Source organism: Frankliniella occidentalis, unplaced genomic scaffold (genome assembly GCF_000697945.3).
Source record: "Frankliniella occidentalis isolate FOCC.00 unplaced genomic scaffold, Focc_3.1 Scaffold11, whole genome shotgun sequence".
Lineage (NCBI taxonomy): Eukaryota > Metazoa > Arthropoda > Insecta > Thysanoptera > Thripidae > Frankliniella > Frankliniella occidentalis.
The window spans coordinates 3,371,525-3,384,017 of NW_026267141.1; the positions used below are offsets into that span (position 1 = coordinate 3,371,525).

General features: G+C 50.5%; 3 protein-coding genes across 4 annotated transcripts in view; 2 read left to right on the top strand and 1 right to left on the bottom strand.

The window, feature by feature from the left end:
* The window catches only part of LOC127752395 (lysosome membrane protein 2-like), a 16,224-nt gene that overhangs the window by 2,689 nt on the left and 1,042 nt on the right, over nt 1–12,493 (top strand). The gene's annotated exons all lie outside the window — the stretch shown is intronic.
* On the top strand, nt 151–4,638 carry LOC113214681 (scavenger receptor class B member 1-like). Its single transcript, XM_052277734.1, has 6 exons — nt 151–448; nt 617–817; nt 1,093–1,489; nt 1,679–1,794; nt 2,026–2,151; nt 2,471–4,638. Exons 1-6 carry the CDS (start codon nt 245–247, stop codon nt 2,825–2,827), a joined length of 1,401 nt encoding a protein of 466 aa, XP_052133694.1. The 5' UTR covers nt 151–244; the 3' UTR covers nt 2,828–4,638.
* On the bottom strand, nt 5,033–9,035 carry LOC113214686 (roquin-2-like). Of its 2 annotated transcripts, none has more exons than XM_052277732.1 (4): nt 8,682–9,035; nt 8,428–8,599; nt 6,197–6,688; nt 5,033–6,112 (listed from the first exon to the last, which is right to left on the bottom strand). In XM_052277732.1, exons 2-4 carry the CDS (start codon nt 8,566–8,568, stop codon nt 5,291–5,293), a joined length of 1,455 nt encoding a protein of 484 aa, XP_052133692.1. In that variant the 5' UTR covers nt 8,569–8,599; nt 8,682–9,035; the 3' UTR covers nt 5,033–5,290. The 2 variants fall into 2 exon arrangements, with proteins under 2 accessions (XP_052133692.1, XP_026289919.2); XM_026434134.2 differs by having other exon boundaries at nt 8,428–8,568; nt 8,682–9,034.

A 12,493-nucleotide genomic window follows, 5' to 3' on the forward strand; every position in this document is an offset into this window, starting at 1 on the left:
AGTATTTTAGCGCCTTTTAATGTTAATGTTATTTAGAGCCCTCAAATCAGTCTCTAGCTTGTCCTTAATCTATAATACTTTAAAAACAAAACAAAGAAGTGAGACGTAAACGTCGTGCACTTTGCGACTCTGTGGCATGTTATGAAAGGTCAATGTTACGCGTCGGCCTCCGGTTCGCTCCCGAGCTGCGGACGCCGCGCGCCTGCGGCCCGCAGTGCGGCACCAGCACCAGCGGCGCTGCAGGATGGGTTGCCTACCTCGCGGGAGCGCTCCGCCTCACCCTATCCATGCCTCTGTGCGTTGCAGGGAGAAGCTCACGCACGTCAACACCACGTTCCACGAGAACGGCACCATGACGTACATGGCGGTGAGGCAGGCCATCTTCCTTCCGGAGCTCAACACGCTCAGCCTTAACGACACCCTCACCGTGCCCAACCTGGCCGTCTTGGTACGAGCATCGACAGTTTACTATAGTACCGGTCACTTTTGCGTTTGAGAATTAAACAAAAGTACGCCGATGTCACTCACATCCGAGCTCGCATCACCATGTCGCCATGGCGTCGCGGGTATACAGCGTCTTGCCCAACGGTGCGTTTGATTCTTTGGTCTGCTGCAGGGCATGGCGTCGTACCTGCACGACGCCTCCTTCTTCACCAAGCTGGCCTTCAACGTGATCCTGCAGCGGCTCGACTCCAAGCCCCTGGCAAACGTGACCGTCCAGGAGTACATGTGGAACCTGACAGACCCGCTGGTGGACGTGACGCGCAAGCTGGTCCCCCACCTGGTGCCCGTCGAGAATATGGGTGTCCTGCACACGGTCAGTAGCATGTCAGCCCACACCAAAAGTGTATGGAACATGACTTCCCTCGAGATGAAATTTTCGCTCGTTTCTCCTACGCTGCCGTGTTAATTTAAGGGCCCGTTCGCTAGCCCCCTTCTACGCGGGCACTCGTGGAGAAGGGCAAATCGCCAATTAACTTCACCGATATTGTGACTGTGACCATTTTTTGGCGCAAATGACGCAACTATGATCTTTGTTTCACCAGTTTCACTGTTTTGGCCTTTGAGTAACCTGCCTTGCTAACCTCGCAGATCTACAACGACTTCACGGACGAGGTGTCCGTGTTCATCGGGCCGGAGAACGAGCGTCGCTTCTTCCAGATGGACCGCTTCCACGGCGACCGGAACCTGGGCTGGTGGCCCGCCGACCGCTGCGACTCGGTGTACGGCAGCACGGAGGGCGTCTCGTACCACCAGGGCGTCCTGGCCGACGACGAGCTGCGGTACTTCCGGAAGACGCTGTGCCGCGTCACCCCGCTCTACTTCGCGCGCGAGGAGGAGCGGCTCGGCATGAGGGCGCTGCGCTTCGAGCTCCCCGACGACGTGTACGACCGGCCGGCCAACGCCACGCCCGAGACGGACTGCTACACGAGGCCATACCAGAAGCCGCTGCCGTCCGGGCTCACGGACCTCGCCCCCTGCTACTACAGTGAGTGCGGGTACACGCCCACATGGTGGGGATAAAGTTGTAGATGATCAGTTTAACGACGACTGTCAGGGTTAGTTCACAACGCTGGAATTTAAAAAAAGTTGTCGACCCAAAACAATTCTAGCTTATGCAATCATTTAAACACCGATAAAGATGTGAATATGTCGAAAACTTTTCGTCTGCCTGCAGATTTCCCGGTGGCCGCCTCCATGCCGCACTTCTACAGTTCGCCGCACCTGCACGAGGTGGTGGGCGGCATGCAGCCGGACCGCAGCAAGCACCACTCCTACGTCATCGTCGAACCGGTGCGTTCCACATTCACTAAAAGTGTACAAAGCTCTCGGTATGACACTGTATTGTGTGGTATTGGCGGGTGTTCAGCGGGTATTGTAAATTCACCCATTTGATAGCATATTTTTTTTAATACCGCATAATTCAGGTTACGGCCCTAATACATACTCAAGACGTACATTTTTCAAAAGAGAGAAAAGAAAATGAGATTTGATTCGTTGTTAATTAATTGTCTTTCTTTTCAGACGACAGGAGTGCCGATGAACGCCGCAGCCCGGAGTCAGTCGAATCTGATCGTGCACGACGTGGGCGACATCCACGGTGTAGGGAGGTTCTCCAACCAGGTCATCCCCATGTTCTGGGCCGAATACGTAAGTATTGTGCCTGTGCGCGCGTAACGTACCGACCGACACGAGGGGGCAATAACTCCGGGAATCATCAGGATAAAAATTAATCGAAATCAACTGAAATCGCTTAAACTAAGCGGGAAACTAGTGAAACTAATACCACTTAGTCGAAATAAGCGTTTTCTACCAACAGAAAACCTAAAGAATAAATATAAGCGGACAGGAATCACCGGGAATCACTGGGAATCAAGAATTTCGGGAATCACGTGTACACATCAGAAGGGAGTTATTGCCCCCTCGGACCGACATGAGACTTGACGTGTGTGCTTCCCGTGTGCCCCAGAACCAGGTCGGGCTTCCGTGGTACATCCAGTTCACCATGTACTTCACGGTGATGGTGCTGCCGTGGTCGCAGCGCCTGTGCACGGCCGCCATGATGCTGGCCGGCGTGCTCATGGCCGTGCTGGGCTACCGCCGCGCCGCGCGCCGCCACCGCGCCGTGCGCAGGCGGCTCCTCAGGCGGAAGGCCGCCGCCGCCAAGGCAACACCGCTGTCGTCCTACAGCTCGCTGGACCTCTTGCCCTCCTCGTCGGGGTCCTCGACGGGGGCGTCGTCGGCGGCCTCAACGAGCGGGTCAACGGCGGAGACACCCCTGTCGTCGTCCAACTCGTCCTCGTCAGAGAGGGTAGCCTCCAGCTAGACACGTTTTTTAAATAATTTATTTCTTTCGGTGCTGAATCGGTTCCGGGGAGGGTCGCTGCCGCGTCCAACTGGGACTGTGATGGACCGAGGACCAAAGTTCCTTTCGCACGGGGTGGCCCAGTCATGCCCCAGTGCTCAACCCTGCAGTCCGTCCCTAGTTTTGCGTGTACAAGCGGTCTGCTGGAGCGAGCAAAGTAGTTCGTAAGAATGGCTCGTTGAAGACTGTTTTTTGTATAGGCCTCAAACGAAAGAAAATATACCCACTGAGGTATAAACTTCCAAACGATACCGAAACCACATCGTTTCGATGTTGTCTCACTGGAAAACGGAGGGCCGGCGGCGTTCTTCCTAGCTAAGACTGGTTCCATGTTGCTTTCTAGCAGTGAGCGAGATGTTATCTGGTAATTTTGAATTCCTGTTTTAAGGTGGCTCTTTTCTTAGCACAACTACCAGCATAGAGAAATGTCACAGTCCAGACGCAGAGTACTGACGCACGGAACGTAACTTTTCCCGAGGCAGAGCGCCTGCAAGGCGAAGGATATACCAACCCGCAAAGCAGCTGTGTAGGGCGGCCCAGACTGAGTGTCCAGTCATGTGGGTGGACTTGGGCCGTCTGCAAAGGGAACGCTTGTCGTGTTGCACTCCACGTTCACAGTACGTAACCTTTAAAAAAAGGGGGGGGGGTGTAAAAAGTCGCCGACCCCATGTCCATTGCTAAACCCAATAACACGTGTGCCTGCTGTGAGCCGCAACCGTTTGGTGTCGTCCCCCAGTAATAGGAAATGGCCTAATTCCGCTACCGCGACAGTCCTAATAAAACATCAGCGACCAAAGTGTACCGGGCTTATTATTTACCAAAGCGGTGCTAATGCAAGAAGCTCATAAATAGAATTTTATAGTCATGACTATGGCAGTGATGTTTTTATACAGATTCAATCATGTCCGTGTCTGTCCCTATGTAAACGCCAAATTTATAAGAACAATCACATTTTTTTTAAATACCGGGTTCCGCTTGGCAATTAGAGGTCTCTAAGGAGAAAGACCTCAATTTGAGTTTGGCATGTCAAATGACAGAAAAAAATCGAATCAGTAAGAGGTGGGCAGGTCAACAGGGTCTTATTTTTAAGCGGGTAGGTAGCTGTAATAATTCAGTCCAAAATCCCTTAAGCATGCTTAAGTTAGAAAATATTTTATTTGATGTTATTACCATAGTAGGGAACTTTTTCAAAGTCTGCTCCTGAATTTGTTGAAAGTTGGCCGATGAGGAAACAAGAATGGTCTGTTCTCACTCGTCAAGGCTTTGTAAATGTCATTTTCTTTCGCAAATCTAAACTATTTTAAGGATAAAATGTGTACCGTAACAATATCGTAAATTCTTGGGTAGATAATATGAGCTGCTTCGTTATATGAATTTCAATTATTAGAGATGTGAGTCAGCAAAATTGTGCACATTGAATTATCATGTCGAATTGCTTATGCCTTGTGGTTTGTTTAATTTTTATCAAATTGATTTAGAAACTAGTTACACATGTTATGTTGTTCCATACATTGCTCAACACACCAAAACTGCGGGTACAAGTGTATTTTGTCATCTATTTGTACAAAGACAACCCTTGTGGAACAAGGGCCTCTCACATACATGTACGATTTAGGAAGGGCACTTTTATTGTCACCCTTGAGCCCTTATTACCTTAGGTTTAAAAGTGATTAGTAGTTATGTTTTGTCTGTGATTACTATTTTATACCGCCTAAAAATGTTAAATAATACACTTTTCATGTAAGAAAGCAATAAATATTTCTATCAACAAAGGTTTCCTTATTCTTTGACTTAATGCTTATTTCTCCCCGGCCTTTCTGTTTCAATACAGATAAATGCCTGAAGAGCGATAAAGCGTATCAAATGCATGGCTCCGCAAAAGTACTCGCCTCTTGCACCCACCCATCGCCACACAAGGCATTCCCTGTACACCGCCCAACTGTCGTCCATAGCGAATCCCACCGGAGCGCCCGCGAGGTATGCGAGCCCGCCGCGCCCCACTGCTGACCCGGTGGCCTACCCCGCCACCGTTAGGCGCTCCGCTTTAGCTCCTCTCGTCGCTATCGCTGCTCTGGAAGTGTCTGTGGTCCGCATGGCAAAGACTAGTTCTTAAAATACAAATTAGTTTCAATGCTATCCATTTAAAAAAAAAATCACCACGTCAAATAGAAATGAATCGGGAAAGTTTTAATAATCTTTGTTTGATAATGACAACGTAACATTAACCACAGATACGCTTTAAATTATTAATAAAACATTTTTACGTATCCGTATTTATCAAATTTAGGGGTGCAAACGAGCGCGCTCCGGCTTCGCTCTCTCGATCCTTGAAACCACTCGACGTCTCCGCCGTCATGATGTGGTGGTGGTGGTGGGAGGACAGAGGCTTCGGCTTACATCGTGGCTTCAACCGAGGCTTCAACGCTAGGACAGGACAGGGTGTGTATGACACGAGCCGCAAACCACTTCCACAGACGAGGGAAAGTAGCTCCGAATGGTCCGTTGTTGCAGCAAGCAGGCAGCCATCTCTGAGCACGGAATATCTTTGAATGGACGTTCAAGGACGAGCCGCCTGAGGGCCTGCAGATCGCACGACGCCAGAATCTCACCCAGATCTGAATGGTAGTAGTCTGGATTATATTTCGTCTTGTCGTTGACAGGACAGTAAAGCTGGAGCGTCTGCAGAGACGATGCGAAGGCACGGACGAGGGACATCATGGTTGACTTGTTGGTTGAATCAAAGGCGACGCGCAGCCACAGCAGCTTCCCGTACTTAGAGGGGGGGAAGGTCAAACTTGGACCCTCGTAAGATCTTACATACAGACTGCGCAGATTGGGCATGCTCATCACATGTTCCAGCTGATCATCATTTACATTCCTTATGGATAGCTCCTCGAGCTGAAGCGGCAGGTCTGGGTACTCTGAGTCGTAGTCAAACTGCACGTGTAGTCGTTTCAAAGAAGAGAGTTTCTCAACCACCTCCATGACCCCCGGTACAACTTCACCCTTTATATGGAGCTCTTCGAGGTGCGGCAGGTGAGGGGCCAAAACCCGCAGCAGCTTGTCCGAGTCCATGCCCTGTAAGCCTCTGATAGCGCGAACATTTGTCCACCTATGTCCGACTCGCAGGATGTCATCCACCTTTAAGTGACCGTTGTCGAGATCCTTAGGAACAATGGAGAGAGCTGGGTACATAGGCGGACCGACGTACTCCGCAGGTGGGACAGGGACAGCAACGACGTCAGCCTGGGGAGAGGGAGAGGGCGGATGAGGCTACACTACACCAAAAAGATCGATGAATTTAACAGGCCGGCACGCTTGTCAGCTTACCTTTATTAGCTTGCCATCTCTTTGCAGCTGCAGCAACAAAAGCCGCAAGACGTCGCCGAAGCCGTCGCTGAGCTGAACAGCAGCCTTCCTGGTGGAGCCGTCGCCCTCCTCTGTGACGATGCTGCACTCGTTCGAGGTGAGTACGCTGAGGCTGTCCTCCATCTGCACCGCCACCTGCAGCTGCTCCGGCGTGGGGCACTCATCGCCGCCTGCCTTCCGCTGCACCTGCTGCTCCAGGGCCTGCTCCAGTTGGAGCAGCTGGGCGGCTGACGTGTCGAGCTGGCGGTTCAGCGCCTCCACGGCCTCCATGGCCTTGGGGACCGCCAGCCGCAGCGCCTCCACCACCTTCCTGCCCGCGTCCACGCCCCGCTGCAGCTGCTGCACCTCTGGATCTTCTTTTCTAGACCTCTTGCGGGGTGGTTCGCCATCGTTCTCGATCAATCGGATGACGATGTTGTTATCGGGGAGGTCGTCAGGTTCCACCGCAAAGTCCTGCGGGAGAAAGAGCACTAGTGATGCACACGGCTCAACTGCATACAGAGTGGGTGATCCGCGCTGCCTTTCTTTAAAACGTTCCCTGCGGCAAAATTTTAGTGCCTATGATTTAACATGGGAGCGTGACCACATAGTGGGGAACGTGTTAATGCTTATACTACCGGATTCACGCGTGCGGGCGGGCTTGCCTACCGTCGCTCGCCAGCGCGCCTTACGGCGCCGTGCGAGCGAACCCTCCGCACGTAAGAATCCGGTACAGTATAAGCATTAAAAAAAGACGGCGCGGATCGCCCGACATGTATAAATGACAATGACAGCAGTAATACTTTTATGGGAAAAACATTAACTGACAAAGGCAACTTTTAGCAGGTGATGCATAATATTAAATATAAATGTATGTAAAATTTGCTAGTGCTGTAGCGAGAGAGGGGGAGCCGGTTGTTAACTTTTCGCGTCGCCCCCTGTTCTTAGTATACAGGTCCGTCGTTCCGTCCCAACAAACACACTAGCCCGCATGCCGGGGTACCTATTCGCACGAGACCATAAGGCGCCATAGCTACAGATAAGTAGACAAACCCGCCCAAGCGCGGAATAAGGGGGAGGGGGCGATCGCCCTCCTGTCGTCTCCAGAGAGCCGCCTGAAAGGTAGACAATTTACGCCACAAAACCCCTGTATGCAGGCAACCCGCCCGCACCCGTACATGCGGGCTAATGCTAGTGCAAGTGATTGCTGGGACATGGCGAGCGAGCACAGTGACCACCCCGTACCCCGTATCTATGTGTGTGGCATTGTTGCTAATAATCGCCTCCTCCCCCCCCCCATTCCAAATGCGTCCGGCGCGTTCACTGTGAAAAATATTGCTTTGGAGCTGGGGAAAATGTGTCCGGGTGAGTGAGTGGCTGTCGCGCTGGGGCCCTTCCCTTACATAGGCTAACAATACTGTGCCGGGCAGACCCCTGCCCAACAATACTGGGCTACTGACGCCAGCCGCTCTGCCCTCCGCCCCCTGCCTCCTCTACACCGCTGTTTCGCCGAATATAGCGAGACTGCAAGTTACAAGCAACCATAAGCAAAAGACAGCTAAATATGAGAGAAAATTAGAACACAGACTACAGACCTCTTCTTAAAATTGTATCATCTGCTTACAACAAGATTGATTCCTGTTTTATTGTAGTGCCCACTAGACTCCATGATACTATCCTTTGTACCTCAAACTCTTGTACCTCTCAGTTCAATGGGATCAAGCAAGGACTTGACCATAGTGCGTGTTGTGCTTTTTTCTGACGCCGTCTACAATACATGGTCTACTCCCTACTACTACGCCCCACCAATATTGTGCTTTAAGCATTTCAAAATTTGATCAAAAAATAAGTATGGATAATTTGGAAAAGCCCCTAACCAAATTCGTATTTATAATCTGCTTTTAATGCCGATGTTGAATGGATTTTATTATTACTATTTTGTTTTGCTTTAAACAATAGTTTTAAGACCACTTTTCCACCAAACCATATAGTTCTTGCTATTAAAATTAATAAAAACAAAAAGTAAATAAATTAAAATATGATTTCTATTACTTCTATACCAATTTCAATTACTATCCTCTTCTTTCAAAATATAACAAGACAAGTCAAGATTTGGCTTTGTATGAAATCCTAGCTTTGCATGAAATCCAATCCAATCTTATTATAATTATAAGGACGACTACCGCCACACAGTACATCAACATATTATTTACCTTTCTACAGGTGGGGCACGTCCTCCCCAGATCAGGATTTAGGACGCACTCTTTACAGATGGTGTGACCGCAAGGCAAGCACTTAGGTCGATGGGACACCAGGTCAAAATTGGCAAAACAAATGTCACACTGGAGTTCCATCTAAATTGGGACAGAAAAGAAGAGGGGTACACTGAAAGTAGTTTGAATGAATAAACATGACTTTCAATTAAAATTCAGCTATTGGTTAAATGGAAGTTAAATATTAGACTTACATTAATAAAGTATGTCCCGTTCAAGTATAATAGGTCGGAAAACGGAAGAACTGGAGCTATGATTCGGGTGCACAACTGTTGCTTATGTTAACAGCTCAGTAGAACGATTGATCCAACGTTGCTCTTCCTCGGGTGGCTGTTTCGCGTGGTGACAACAAAGCACTCACAGGCGGTTCAAACCGTACATAGGCGGCACAAGCAACTACACAAAGAATAACACTGAGGGTCGACGAAGTAAGAACTACGCGGTAGCAGAGGAGGTATCTGTGGCACGGAAACACGATTTCGAGTAAAACGAAGTTGAACGTCAGATTCAGGTTATGTGTTCGGTTGAGTGAATCAAAACACGCTGCAGGCGTTTTTTTCTTCTCCTCAGCTTTGCCAACTTCTCGCCGGCGGTACGGAGGGTGGGGGGCGCGCGCGTTTTTGAAGGCCTTTTTTTAAAAACTCTGCCAGACAGGGGGCATGGTTCACCACCACCGGGTGCATTGTCGAGCCGCGTCTGGGTAACAGCCTAACAATGATCACCTTTGCTCTCCGAGTAGTCGGCTCCCCACGCGCCTGCCCAGCGCCCACACCAAAAATAGTGATCAATTATAAATGTCAAGATCCATAGGCGAATGCACAAAGATATCTCGCAAAAAGACGCATCAACAACAAACTAGGGCGACAAAATTTTCTTGACCATGGGTTCGTTTTGTAGTTAACAAGAACGGATACGAATAAGGACGAGGCGGGCAACATCTTGTTTTTCATCCAACGCCGTGAAGGTAGGCAACCCGTCGCGCTGCCCGCTAGCGACAATTTCCCTTTTCTCCCGCACAATCCCCTCTTTTCCCTCCGATGCCCGCTAGCGACAATCCTGTCCCTTCTACCTGGGGCCCTTGCCCGCTAGCGACATACGCCCATTCAATGTTCGATTCTTCCTCTTCTTTCCTTGGCTTTGTCTCGCCCGTACAGCGTCGCTGTCGTCAGGAGAAGTGCGTGGCGTCCGGCTGGAACGTCGCGCAGCACCCCGCACCGGCACCCGTCGGACAGGCCTGGGAGGCCAGCACCACGGCCTCGACGGTGTCCGTGATGAGGCGGTTCCGCGTCTTTGTTTTGATGAGATTGATCTTGCTACAACACCGCTCACCCTGGGCGTTCGAGTGTGGGGCTGAGAGCGCCCGGAGACAAAACAGGGGTAGAATTGTAAAGATCTGCTCCCCGCAAGCATCAGTTAAGCGCAGAACTTCATGCTAAAACTCGTCTGGCTCCGTCAGCAGCCCACGAAGGTTTGCCGACAGGGGGGTCAAGGCCCTTCGTAGGCTCCGCCACTCCTCGTCAAGGTGTCGTCGTCTTGCTCGACACAGCGCGGGAGCAGTCGGGCGAGGGGGAGGATGCTCTCCGGTCGACGGCCTTCCCCTTCCCTTCGGCCGGCAGAGCAGTTCCAGAGGGGCGGCGCCGCCCGCTTTGGGGACATTCCAGACCCTGCGGCCCCGGGGTTCCCCGGCGTCCCCGGCATAGCCCTGCCCTAGCCGTAGATTGACCGCGACACCACAGTAACCGTCCTCAGGTACGATCCTTGCGATAAGGTAGCTCACCCCCTTCCCCCACCTACCAGCTGCTGGCTCATAGGCACCACGCACTTCTGAAGTTGGTCTAGGAAGGGGGGTTACTGCAAAATATCCAGTTTTTACGAGAAACAAAAGTACTGTTTTACGTGGTTTAAAAATAACAGCGCTGTCGATCTATCCTCCACTCCACTTCTTTATCTAATTTATATTCTGCCATAACGAGGAGTCGAACTGCAGCAAATATCTACACATGGTCAAAGCATTGAAAGGGGATTAATTTGAGAACTTTTTCTAGTACAATTTAGAGGCGGAGGGGTTTAAGTTAACTTTACTCATTTTTCATCCGTTCATAAATTGTTGCGCAAGGTAATTTGCAGTACCGCGATTGCAGAACACACGCCAGCGGACAGCGGGTTTTGTACCAGGTGGCTGATTCACGCCGCGCACTGTTGTAGTTATACTGTACCACATGCACGCGTGCGGGCGGGCCTACTCGCACGAGCCATAAGGAGCCGTGCGCAGCGAGCATAGGCAAACCCGCCCGCACGCGTGCATGCGGTACAGTATAACTAGAAAAGTGTGCGGCGTGAATCAACCACCTGGTACATTGAATCAGCATAGTGTAACATTGAAACTGGGGTTACTCGTACGTTCACACAGTGCATGGTGTGGTCGTTTCAGATCTCTCTCCTTCATTCCTGCACGCTGAGCTAAGAAATGTCGACATAGTAAACATAAAATCTAAATTACTCTATTTTCCTCTACAGGTATTTCTGACGGATACTATCGCCATGCTGACTCAACGTGATGTTTGCGGCAAGAAAGCTGCGAATATCGCCATCCACATGAGAACCCACACGGAAGACAAACCTTTCGAGTGCAATGTGTGCAACAAGAAATTTGCAACGAAGCAAACGGGAAGTGCATGTCAGAACTCAGAATCCACACAGAGGAGAAGCCTTTTGCCTGCACTTTGTGTGATAAGAAATTTTCGCAAAGTGGTCATCTGATCGCCCACAGCCGGACCCACACCGGAGAGAAGCCTTAAGGGTGCAACGTGTGCGACTACAGGTGCGCCTCGAGTGGAGGTCTCGAGAAACACCTCCGCATCCACACCGGGGAGAAGCTCTTCGGGTGCACGGTGTGCGACAAGAAATTCAGTAGCTGTGGAGACCTGCGCAAACATCTCAGAACCCACACAGGAGAAAAGCCGTTTCAATGTGATGTCTGCAGCAAGGGTTTTTCCACTGGAGCACATCTCCGAAACCACGGGCGTACCCACACAGGAGAGAAGCCGTATGCGTGTACGGTGTGCGAAATGAAATTCAAGGTACCGAGCAATCTGAAAACTCACAATCGTATCCACACAGGGCAGAGACCCTTCGAGTGTGACTTGTGTAACAAGAAATTTTCACAGGGCAGTCATTTGCGTACACACCGCTTTACCCACACAGGAGAAACCCCCTTTGAGTGTAGGCTCTGCGACAAGAAATATGTGTCGACCGGCGGTCTGCGAGCGCACCTCCATCCACACGGGTGAGAAGCCTTACGAGTGCGCGTTGGGTGACAAGAAGTTTGCGCGCCCTAGCAGTCTGCGTGCTCACCTTCGCATTCATACGGGGAAACAGCAACACGAATGCTCTGTATGCAACAAGAAATTTCAGACCAGTACTAATCTTAGCTCGCACATCCGCACCCACACAGGAGAGAAGCCGTTCGAGTGTGTCGTCTGCAACAAGAAATTTTCGCAAAAGAGTAGTTTGGGCTCACATCACCGAACGCACACGGGAGAGAGGCCTTACGAGTGCACCGAGTGCGAAAAGAAGTTCATGGATACTGGCGCTCTAGCTGTTCACCTCCGCACCCACACTGGAGAAAAGCCCTTCGAGTGCACCGAGTGCCGCAGGGGATTCAAGACAAATACAGGGTTGCGCTCACATGTCCAGATCCATGCCGTAGAGAGGAAGTACTAGTGCGAGTGCACGGAGTGCGACGTGAAGTGTTTGAGACCCAGCGCTCTGCGGAGACATTGTTCGAACTCACACGGGAGAAAAGCCTAACGTAGGCACGGAGTGAGGCAAGACATTAGCAGACCCGAGCGAAATGATGGCTCACTTTCGAAGGCATTTGTTTTAGATGCCGGGCCGTGGTTTGTAGCGCGCTCTTAAAAAATGTGTAAAATATTGACATTTGTTTTGGCAGTGTTTATTGTAAGATTACATTGTATTCTAACAATTTAAATGATTAAACTTATTC

Coding starts and splice junctions, on each gene's coding strand:
- LOC113214681 (XM_052277734.1), top strand. CDS start 245: ATGGGTTGCCTACCTCGCGGGAGCGCTCCGCCTCACCCTATCCATGCC. Junction 818..1,092: donor ATATGGGTGTCCTGCACACG/GTCAGTAGCATG, acceptor CTAACCTCGCAG/ATCTACAACGACTTCACGGA. Junction 1,795..2,025: donor CCTACGTCATCGTCGAACCG/GTGCGTTCCACA, acceptor CTTTCTTTTCAG/ACGACAGGAGTGCCGATGAA.
- LOC113214686 (XM_052277732.1), bottom strand. CDS start 8,568: ATGGAACTCCAGTGTGACATTTGTTTTGCCAATTTTGACCTGGTGTCC. Junction 6,689..8,427: donor CGTGCCCCACCTGTAGAAAG/GTAAATAATATG, acceptor TTTCTCCCGCAG/GACTTTGCGGTGGAACCTGA. Junction 6,113..6,196: donor GAGATGGCAAGCTAATAAAG/GTAAGCTGACAA, acceptor CCCTCTCCCCAG/GCTGACGTCGTTGCTGTCCC.